Consider the following 12,017-nt stretch of genomic DNA (forward strand, 5'->3'; position numbering starts at 1 on the left):
GTATGTCATCATTCACCTGGTATGTCATCATTCATCTGGTATGTCATCATTCATCTGGTATGTCATCATTCACCTGGTATGTCATCATTCATCCGGTATGTCATCATTCATCTGGTATGTCATCATTCATCTGGTATGTCATCATTCATCTGGTATGTCATCATTCATTCGGTATGTCATCATTCATTCGGTATGTCATCATTCATCTGGTATGTCATCATTCCCTCGAGCTATTACTATCCCATTACTCATGAAGTTGTTTTCTTGTAACCCCAACGGTGCAGTAAAGTACCAAAACTGTACATGTCTCTGGAAAGAGAACACACCCAATAGATAATAGCCAAACGCTACATGAGATTTTCCCTGCAATAAATACAGTGTGTGTGTGTGTATGTGTGTGTGTGTGTGTCTATGTCAAGGCATTACTGTATTATAATCAAGATTAGCCCTTTGAGCAACGTGAGAGTCACATTTTTCAGCAGTGGAAGCCTGAAACAAGTCAAAGGAATCATCTATGGAACGCAAGCATAAACGAGTGAGTGAGTGAGTGAGTGTGTGTGTGTGTGTACGTGTGTGTGTGTGTGTGTGTATGTGTGCGCGTGTGTGTGTGTGTGGGTGTGTGTGTGTGTGGGTGTGTGTGTGTGTGTGAGTATGTGTGTGTGTGTGTGTGTGTGTGTGTGTGTGAGAGTTGAGGTAAAGGCCGAATGTGACATGGCTAAAGGTACACTACCTTTCAAAAGTTTGTCACTTAGAAATGTCCTTGTTTTCCATTATGAAAACATACAAAATGAATAGGTAACATAGTCAAGATGATGACAAGGTTATAAATAATGATTTTTAATTGAAATAATAATTGTGTCCTTCAAACTTTGCTTTCGTCAAAGATTCCTCCTTTTGCAGCAATTACAGCCCTGCAGACCTTTGGCATTCTAGTTGTCAATTTGTTGATGTAATCTGAAGAGATTTCACCCCATGCTTCCTGAAGCACCTCCCACAAATTGGATTGGCTTGATGGGCACTTCTTACATACCATACAGTCAAGCTGCTCCCACAACTGCTCAATAGGGTTGAGATCCGGTGACTGTGCTGGCCACTCCATTATAGACAGAATACCAGCTGACTGCTTCTTCCCTACATAGTTCTTGCATAGTTTGGAGCTATGCTTTGGGTCATTGTCCTGTGGTAGGAGGAAATTGGCTCCAATTAAGCGCCGTCCACAGGGTATGGCATGGCGTTGCAAAATGGAGTGATAGCCTTCCTTCTTCAAGATCCCTTTTACCCTGTACAAATCTCCCTCTTTACCACCACCAAAGCACCCCCAGACCATCACATTGCCTCCACCACGCTTGACAGATGGTGTCAAGTACTCCGCCAGCATCTTTTCATTTTTTCTGCATCTCACGAATGTTCTTCTTTGTGATCCGAACACCTCAAACTTAGATTAGTCTGTCCATAACACTTTTGTCCAATCTTCCTCTGTCCAGTGTCTTGTGTTCTTTTGCCCATTCTCTGATCCACATCTACGCAGACGACACCATTCTGTATACATCTGGCCCCTCTTTGGACACTGTGTTAACTAACGTCCAGACGAGCTTCAATGCCATACAACTCTCCTTCCGTGGCCTCTAACTGCTCTTAAACGCAAGTAAAACGAAATGCATACTCTTCAACTGATCGCTACCAACACCTGCTCGCCCGTCCAGCATCACTACTCTGGAATGTTCTGACATGGACAACTACAAATACCTAGGTGTCTGGTTAGACTGTAAACTCTCCTTCCAGACTCACATTAAGCATCTCCAATCCAAAATTAAATCTAGAATTGGCTTCCTATATCGCAACAAAGCATCCGTCACTCATGCTGCCAAACATACCCTCGTAAAACTGACCATCCTACCGATCCTCGACTTCGGTGATGTCATCTATAAAATGGCCTCCAACACTCTACTCAACAAACTGGATGCAGTCTATCACAGTGCCATCCGTTTTGTCACCAAAGCCCCATACACTACCCACCATTGCGACCTGTACGCTCTCGTTGGTTGGCCCTCGCTTCATACTCGTTGCCAAACCCACTGGCTACAGGTTATCTACAAGTCTATGCTAGGCAAAGCCCCACCGTATCGCAGCTCACTGGTCACCATAGCAGCACCCACTCGTAGCACGCGCTCCAGCAGGTATATTGCACTGGTCACCCCCAAAGCCAATTCCTCCTTTGGTCATCTTTCCTTCCAGTTCTCTGCTGCCAATGACTGGAACGAACTTCAAAAATCACTGAAGCTGGAGACTCATATCTCCCTCACTAGCTTTAAGCACCAGCTGTCAGAGAAGCTCACAGATCACTGCACCTGTACATAGCCCATCTATAAACAGCCCATCTATCTACCTACCTCATCCCCATACTTTATTTATTTATTTATCTTGCTCCTTTGCACCCCGGTATCTCTACTTGCACATTCATCTTCTGCACATCTACCATTCCAGTGTTCTAATTGCCATATTGTAATTACTTCGCCACCATGGCCTATTTATTGCCTTACCTATCTTATCTTATCTCATTTGCACTCACTGTAAATATACTTTTTGTTTTCTTTTGTTCTACTGTATTATTGACTATGTTTTGTTTATTCCATGTGTAACTCTGTGTTGTTGTATGTGTCGAATTGCTATGCTTTATCTTGGCCAGGTCGCAGTTGCAAATGAGAACTTGTTCTCAACTAGCCTACCTGGTTAAATAAAGGTGAAAAAAATTAAATAATAATCTTATATTTTTATTGGCCAGTCTGAGATATGGCTTTTTCTTTGCAACTCTGCCTAGAAGGCCAGCATCCCGGAGTCGCCTCTTCACTGTTGACGTTGAGACTGGTGTGTTGCAGGTACTATTTAATGAAGCTGCCAGTTGAGGACTTGTGAGGCATCTGTTTCTTGTGAAACACTCTAATGTACTTGTCCTCTTTCTCAGTTGTGCACCGGGGCCTCCCACTCCTCTTTCTATTCTGGTTAGAGCCAGTGTGCGCTGTTCTGTGAAGGGAGTAGTACACAGCGTTGTACGAGATCTTCAATTTCTTGGCAATTTCTCACATGGAATAGCCTTAATTTCTCAGAACAAGAATAGACTGGCGAGTTCCAGAAGAAAGGTATTTGTTTCTGGACATTTTGAGCCTGTAATCGAACTCACAAATGCTGATTCTCCAGATACTCAACTAGTCTAAAGAAAGACAGTTTAATTGCTTCTTTAATCAGAACAACAGTTTTCAGCTGTGCTAACATAATTGCAAAATGGTTTTCTAATGATAGATTAGTCTTTTAAAATGATCAACTTTGATTAGCTAACACAACGTGCCATTGGAACACAGGAGTGATGGTTGCTGATAATGGACCTCTGTACGCCTATGTAGATGTTTCATAAAAAATCTGCTATTTCCAGATACAATAGTCATTTACAACATTATCAATGTCTACACTTTATTTCTGATCAATTTGATGTTATTTTAATTGACAAAAAAAAAACAAGGACATTTCTAAGTGACCCCAAACTTTTGAAAGGTAGTGTAGGTGACCTATGAATACAGTCATGGTATGATTCATTGTATAGGCTGTTTGTTGTCTGAGAAATGCACAGCTGGGTGAATTGAAAACATGTTGACTCATTTATCTGTTGCTAAACTATGCACAGTAGCTAAATGTGCTATAGGTAAACACTCATTTTGTACTATAGCCGATCAGGAGTGTTAGCTGGGCTTTGGGACGTCACTGCTGGATGAATAGAGGTTTAGTAAACAACGTAAATAGGCTGCACGCTGTTCCATTATGACACTCACTGTACTGACTCTCTCTGACAGGGAAGTCACAGACGCCGGCTCCTCCTGAGGCGTCATCATCACTGACCCTTAGAGACAGAACTTTCCTCTGAAGAGAGGATGACTTCCTCACCAGGAATACCTGGACAGGAGAGAGAGACAGACAGGCTCATTAAGGGTTGACCTTTCAAAGAGTCACATCAGTGACATCACTAATCCACACGTTCACACCTGTCCATCAGCTTTAATCACCCCTTCTGTTCGTATTCGAAAAATGATCATATACAAGCCCGACAATAACAAAGGTCATACTGTGACCTTATGACGCTTGAACCGTGTCCCTCTCACCCCTGGAGGCTGCTGCAGCAGTATACGCGTGGCCTCCGTGTCACTGAGCGTGAGCAGTAGCCACACGGGGTGCGTATGCCTCAGTCTGTCCAGCACGCTCATCCGCCTACGCAGGGAGTCGTACCCAGAATCCCTTTCACCACTGGCGCCAGCGCAGGGCGAGGACTGGAGGTAAACCCCGCTCACCTCCCCCTCCAACCTGATAGAGAAAGAAAGGGAGGGAGAGACAGAGAGAGCGAGAATGTGTGTGTGTGAGAGAGGAGAGAAGAGAGAGAAGAGAGAGAGAGAGAGAGAGAGAGGAGAGGAGAGGAGAGGAGAGGAGAGGAGAGGAGAGGAGAGGAGAGGAGAGGAGAGGAGAGGAGAGGAGAGGAGAGGAGAGGAGAGGAGAGGAGAGGAGAGGAGAGGAGAGGAGAGGAGAGGAGAGGAGAGGAGAGGAGAGAAAAAAAATAAGGCACTGTCTCCATCTTCTGGTGAAAGAGTACATGATGCAGGGTCCCACAAAGATCCATATAGGATGTGAATAGTGACGCAAAAAACATGTAGTCTACTATCCCTTTCTTTTGCCTCACTCAAGTCTTCCCATCACTAAATGTCTGTGTTGTTACTCTATTCAACTACATTGTTGAAACAAATCACAACACCTTATATTCAAACATTGACAAAAATGTGTACTAAGAGTCCTAATAAGATAAATAAGATAAAGAAGCAAAAAGAAGAGAATGAAATGAGTAGAGGAGGATTGGACTTACCCCTGTAGAACCATAGGGTATGGGTCCCTGTCCTCTGTTGGGGAGGTCTGGACCATCTCTTGCTTCAGCTCCCCTATCTCCAACGCAAACGTGTCTATCAGCTACACACAGAGGAGGAGAGAAAGAGAGGGAGTGAACGAGTGTACATGGGAGAAGGAGAGAGGGACTAGGTCAGAGACAGAGGGAGAGAAGGAGGAGAGAGTGAGAAAGTGAGAGCAAACTAAACAGATTTTGAGAGTAAGATGGAGAGTGATCAAGGTGGAAGGAAAGAATGAAAACAGACATTGAGAAAGGTTGAAAGTAGAACGAAAAGAGAGAGGTAGAGAGAGAGAGAGCAAATGGAGCAGTGTCCCTCACAAACAGATAGGGAGGCACAACATGAGAAAGCCAGGAGCTAGGAAAGGGTTAGTCACTTTTCCTGTGTATACCTCACTTCCCTCCCTGGGACAGGAAACACAGAGACAACCCCCCCCCCCCCCCACCCCCACACACGCAGTAAACACACACACACACACACACACAATCTCTCTATCTCTCACAGATACAATAAACACATGTTAGTTAACAAGGCTAAACATCTCCTAATCTAATCCTTATCTAGGGAAGACATAAACTTCTGGATGATAGCTAGCTATGCTAACACAAGGTGCGTCACAAAATGACACCCTATTCCCTATGTAGTGCACAACTTTTGACCAGAGTCCAATGGACTCTTTTTCCCCACTACATAGGGAATAGGGTGCCATTTGGGATGCAATCAAGGAGAGGGACACAGAGGAAGGAGGAAGTGACTCAGGCCAACAGTGTTTGATGGATAAACCTCCATCTTATATGACAAGCTATTTCCATAGTGAAGATAAATCTTCCCCCCCAATGGCGCATTGGACTACGATGACAACAAAACTAAATATGTTGTTGCTTGTCAAACTACACTGCTCCAAAAAATAAAGGGAACACTAAAATAACACATCCTAGAGCTGAATGAATGAAATATTCTTATTAAATACTTTTTGGAAAAGTATTTGTACTTTGTACAATGGAAATCAAATTCATCAACCCATGGAGGTCTGGATTTGCAGTCACACTCAAAATTAAAGTGGAAAACCACACTACAGGCTGATCCAACTTTGATGTAATGTCCTTAAAACAAGTCAAAATGAGGCTCAGTAGTGTGTGTGGCCTCCACGTGCCTGTATGACCTCCCTACAACGCCTGGGCATGCTCCTGATGAGGTGGCGGATGGTCTCCTAAGGGATCTCCTCCCAGACCTGGACTAAAGCATCTGCCAACTCCTGGACAGTCTGTGGTGCATGGAGCGAGACATGATGTCCCAGATACGCTCTCAATTGGATTCAGGTCTGGGGAACGGGCGGACCAGTCCATAGCATCAATGCCTTCCTCTTGCAGGAACTACTGACACACTCCAGCCACATGAGGTCTAGCATTGTCTTGCATTAGGAGGAACCCAGGGCCAACCGCACCAGCATATGGTCTCACAAGGGGTCTGAGGATCTCATCTCGGTACCTAATGGCAGTCAGGCAACATCTGGCGAGCACATGGAGAAAAGAAATGCCAAAGAAATGCCACCCCACACCATGACTGACCCACCGCCAAACCGGTCCTGCTGGAGGATGTTGAAGGCAGCAGAACGTTCTCCACGGCGTCTCCAGACTCTGTCACATGTGCTCAGTGTGAACCTGCTTTCATCTGTGAAGAGCACAGGGCGCCAGTGGCGAATTTGCCAATCTTGTTGTTCTCTGGCAAATGCCAAACGTCCTGCACGGTGTTGGGCTGTAAGCACAACCCCCACCTGTGGACGTTGGGCCCTCATACCACCCTCATGGAGTCTGTTTCTGACCGTTTGAGCAGACACATGCACATTTGTGGCCTGCTGGAGGTCATTTTGCAGGGCTCTGGCAGTGCTCCTCCTGCTCCTCCTTGCACAAAGGCGGAGGTAGCAGTCCTGCTGCTGGGTTGTTGCCCTCCTACGGCCTCCTCCACGTCTTCTGATGTACTGGCCTGTCTCCTGGTAGCGCCTCCATGCTCTGGACACTACGCTGACAGACACAGCAAACCTTCTTGCCACAGCTCGCATTGATGTACCATCCTGGATGAGCTGCACTACCTGAGCCACTTGTGTGGGTTGTAGACTCCGTCTCATGCTACCACTAGAGTGAAAGCACCGCCAGCATTCAAAAGTGACCAAAACATCAGCCAGGAAGCATAGGAACTGAGAAGTGGTCTGTGGTCACCACCTGCAGAACCACTCCTTCAAGAGGGCCACCATTGTTCCTGTTCCCAAGAAAGCCAAGGTAACTGAGCTAAACGACTACCGCCCCGTAGCACTCACTTCCGTCATCATGAAGTGCTTTGAGAGACTAGTCAAGGACCATATCACCTTCACCCTACCTGACACCCTAGACCCACTCCAATTTGTTTACCGCCCAAATAGGTCCACAGACGATGCAATCTCAACCACACTGCACACTGCCCTAACCCATCTGGACAAGAGGAATACCTATGTGAGAATGCTGTTCATCGACTACAGCTCAGCATTTAACACCATAGTACCCTCCAAACTCGTCATCAAGCTCGAGACCCTGGGTCTCGACCCCGCCCTGTGCAACTGGGTACTGGACTTCCTGACGGGCCGCCCCCAAATGGTGAGGGTAGGTAACAACATCTCCACCCCACTGATCCTCAACACTGGGGCCCCACAAGGGTGCGTTCTGAGCCCTCTCCTGTACTCCCTGTTCACCCACGACTGCGTGGCCACGCACGCCTCCAACTCAATCATCAAGTTTGCGGACGACACAACAGTGGTAGGCTTGATTACCAACAACGACAAGCTGGCCTACAGGGAGGAGGTGAGGGCCCTCGGAGTGTGGTGTCAGGAAAATAACCTCACACTCAACGTCAACAAAACTAAGGAGATGATTATGGACTTTAGGAAACAGCAGAGGGAACACACCCCTATCCACATCAATGGGACAGTAGTGGAGAGGGTAGTAAGTTTTAAGTTCCTCGGTGTACACATCACAGACAAACTGAATTGGTCCACCCACGCAGACAGCATTGTGAAGAAGGCACAGCAGCGCCTTTTCAACCTCAGGAGGCTGAAGAAATTCGGCTTGTCACCAAAAGCACTCAAAAACTTCTACATATGCACAATCGAGAGCATCCTGTCGGGCTGTATCACCGCCTGGTACGGCAACTGCTCCGCCCACAACCGTAAGGCTCTCCAGAGGGTAGTGAGGTCTGCACAACGCATCACCGGGGGCAAACTACCTGCCCTCCAGGACACCTACACCACCCGATGTCACAGGAAGGCCATAAATATCATCAAGGACAACAACCACCCGAGCCACTGCCTGTTCATCCCGCTATCATCCAGAAGGCGAGGTCAGTACAGGTGCATCAAAGCTGGGACCGAGAGACTGAAAAACAGCTTCTATCTCAAGGCCATCAGACTGTTAAACAGCCACCTACAAACATTGAGTGGCTGCTGCCAACACACTGACTCAACTCCAGCCACTTTAATAATGGGAATTGATGGGAATTGATGTCAAATATATCACTAGCCACTTTAAAGAATGCTACTTAATATAATGTTTACATACCCTACATTATTCATCTCATATGTATACGTATATACTGTACTCTACATCATCTACTGCATCTTTATGTAATACATGTATCGCTAGCCACTTTAAACTATGCCACTTTGTTAACATACTCATCTCATATGTATATACTGTACTCGATACCATCTACTGCATCTTGCCTATGCCGCTCTGTACCATCACTCATTCATATATCTTTATGTACATATTCTTTATCCCTTTACACTTGTGTGTATAAGGTAGTAGTTTCGGAATTGTTAGTTAGATTACTCGTTGGTTATTACTACATTGTCGGAACTAGAAGCACAAGCATTTCGCTCCACTCGCATTAACATCTGCTAACCATGTGTATGTGACAAATACATTTGATTTGATTTGATTGGGGGTGTCTTGCTAATTGCCTATAATTTCCATGTGTTGTCTATTCCATTTGCACAACAGCATGTGAAATTTATTGTCAATCAGTGTTGCTTCCTAAGTGGACAGTTTGATTTCACAGAAGTGTGATTGACTTGGAGTTACATCGTGTTGTTTAAGTGTTCCCTTTATTTTTTTGAGCAGTGTATATCTCTAGGTGTTGACACCATGGGTGCATATCAATAGTCTTAAGAGGCTTTTCTCTCCTTGTCTCATTTCCTCCTTTCAGGACAAGCAGGCTTTTAAGGCATTTCTCACTAGTTTGTATTTCTACATAAGTGAATATGAAGGTAAGGAGACAAGGAAAGAAGGGAAGCCTGTAGGTTCTTACCAACTGTGTTACATAATCTGACCACTAGGTGGAAATATTTCCCACACCACAGACCCCCTAATAATTTGCTCTGAGTAGAAGTCACCAATAGTCACAGTTCTAGGATCAGCTTACTGTTTCCCAAAACTATCGTGAACGATTGGTGGGAAAAACACAAAATTGACCTTAGATCAGCTAATCTATTCCACTCCCCATAGCTGAAGGGTCCAGACCACTGTAACCACTAACCACAGACCACAGGTTCCCCCTGTTACTACACTATAACAGGGACTATGTGGAGCCAGCTCTGTCTCTGATGGTCGGACGTCTTTTAAAGCATTAGTCAGCAAAGACAGAGCTGCGTATATTTCTAAACTGAAGAGAGAGACAAACAGAGAGCGAGAGAGAGACAGTGAAAGACAAAGAACGACAGTGTCTGAAAGAGAGAGAGACAGAGAGAGGGGGAGAAAAACAAAGAGGGGAAAAGAGAGAGACAGAGAAAGAACAAGAGAGTCTGAAAGAAAATTAGACAGGGAGAGAGGGTGAGAGAGACCCCTCTGCCAGAAAATGAGGTCAAATGAACACATTTATTATGAAAGGTCTTCAATGGTCTACTCTGGGCATAGTGCCCTGCTATGGAAGTAAATGGGAGCATCAACACAGGCCCTGTTTCAACCCAATGACTTTTATAGAGGAACCACTTATATATTTTATTTAGCGAAAGCAAAGTACCTTAGCCAAGCGATTGCTTCCGGTCCTGCTGTGTTGAGGGTGAGTAGACCTCAGCTGAGTTTGTAAATTGGACAGACTTCAGAAATGTGGTGCATGGTTTGCTCCACCCCACAGGCACATAGGGGGCTTGCTTTAATGCCTCTGTAGCCATGCAGTGCTTTAGAAGGCTCATATCAAGTGTTCATGACTCACATCAATACCATTATCCCAGAAACACTAGACCCACTCCAATTTGCATACCGCCCTAACAGATCCACAGATGATGCAATCACTATTGCACTCCACACTGCCCTTTCCCACTTGGACAAAAGGAACATCTATGTGAGAATGCTATTCATTGACTATAGCTCAGCGTTCAACACTATAGTGCCCTCAAAGCTCATCACTAAGCTAAGGACCCTGGGACTAAACACCTCCCTCTGCAACTGGATCCTGGACTTCCTGACGGGCCGCCCCCAGGTGGTAAGGGTAGGTAACAACACATCCGCCACGCTGATCCTCAACACAGGAGCCCCTCATGGGTGCGTACTCAGTCCCCCCCTGTACTCCCTTTTCACCCATGACTGCACAGGCAGGCACGACTCAAACACCATCATTACATTTGCCGATGACACAAAAGTGATCCTGATCACCAACAACAACGAGACAGCCTATAGGGACCTGGCCGTGTGGTGCCAGGACAGCAACCTCTCCCTCAACGTGATCAAAACAAAGGAGATGATTGTGGACTGCAGGAAAAGGAGGACCGAACACGCCCCCATTCTCATCGACGGGGCTGTAGTGGAGCAGGTTGAGAGCTTCAAGTTCCTTGGTGTCCACATCACCAACAAACTAACATAATCCAAGCACACCAAGACAGTGGTGAAGAGGGCATGACAAAACCTACTCCCCCTCAGGAGACTGAAAAGATTTGGCATGGGTCCTCGGATCCTCAAAGCGGTACCGGAGCTCCAAGTCTAGGTCCAAGAGGCTTCTAAACAGCTTCTACCCCCAAGCCATAAGCCCCTGAACATCTAATCAAATGGCTACCCAGACTATTTGCATTGCACCCCGCCCCCTCTTTTACCCCGCTGCTACTCTCTGTCATTATCTCTGCACAGTCGACTCTGTACCGGTACCCCCTTTGTATACTGTAGTCTTGCTGTTGTAATATTACTGCTGCTCTTTAGTTACTTGTTCCTTTTAATTCTTATTTGTATTTTTTAAACTGCATTATTGGTTTGGGGCTTATAAGTAAACATTTCAATGTAAGTATTGTTGTATTCGGCACATGTGACTAATAACATTTGATTTGATTTTGCGAGGCATGGGCCATGGACAGTCCTGAACCTATTGAGGGTGGACCACTCCTTCCCGGGGAGGTTGAAACTACTGGTGCCCAGAAAAATGCTGAGGAAAAATAACATATCCTTCCCTCTCTCTCTTTATGTATATTTCTCTCTTACTCTTCATCCACCTCTTTCTTTCTCTTCTTTTCCCATTTCTATCAATCACATCGCATTGGATACAACGCTTTTTCCCTCTCTCACTCTCTTTCCACCTCTCTCTCTCCACACAGTATTTCTCTCTCTCAGGAGGGCGTCCATCAACAATGTCGTCATTAATTCTAGCTCTTTAATGAGTGCAGATTCAGAGGTAAGCGATTCTCTGCATGGGCTGAAGTTAAAGCCATGAAGATGGAGTCAAGGGGAAACTATGTTGTTTTGACCTACAGAGAGCGCTTTCACTGGGGCTAGGAAGAGTGGAGAGAGCGAGAAAGAGAGAGAGAAAGAGAGAGAGGGGTGGGGTGACGGGGAAACAGAGAGAGAGAGAGAGAGAGAGGGGGGGGTGACGGGGAAACAGAGGAGAGAGAGAGAGAGAGAGGGGGGGGGGGGTGACGGGGAAACAGAGAGAGAGAGAGAGGGGGGGGGGGACGGGGAAACAGAGAGAGAGAGAGAGAGAGAGAGGGGGTGACGGGGAAACAGAGGGAGAGAGAGGGGATGACGGGGAAACAGAGGGAGAGAGAGAGAGAGAGAGGGGGGGTGGATGACGGGGAAA

General features: G+C 46.0%; 1 protein-coding gene across 3 annotated transcripts in view; it reads right to left on the reverse strand.

Moving 5' to 3' along the window:
• The window catches only part of LOC110485774 (ras and Rab interactor 2), a 49,206-nt gene that overhangs the window by 21,083 nt on the left and 16,106 nt on the right, over window positions 1-12,017 (reverse strand). For all 3 annotated transcript variants that reach the window (XM_036940427.1, XM_036940426.1, XM_036940428.1), the window contains exons 4-6: window positions 4,898-4,998; window positions 4,149-4,347; window positions 3,822-3,942 (exon numbers count right to left, since the gene is read on the reverse strand). In XM_036940427.1, the coding sequence (XP_036796322.1) occupies window positions 3,822-3,942; window positions 4,149-4,347; window positions 4,898-4,998 (421 nt within the window). The remainder of the gene's footprint in view (window positions 1-3,821; window positions 3,943-4,148; window positions 4,348-4,897; window positions 4,999-12,017) is intronic.

This window comes from Oncorhynchus mykiss, chromosome 13, assembly GCF_013265735.2.
Source record: "Oncorhynchus mykiss isolate Arlee chromosome 13, USDA_OmykA_1.1, whole genome shotgun sequence".
Lineage (NCBI taxonomy): Eukaryota > Metazoa > Chordata > Actinopteri > Salmoniformes > Salmonidae > Oncorhynchus > Oncorhynchus mykiss.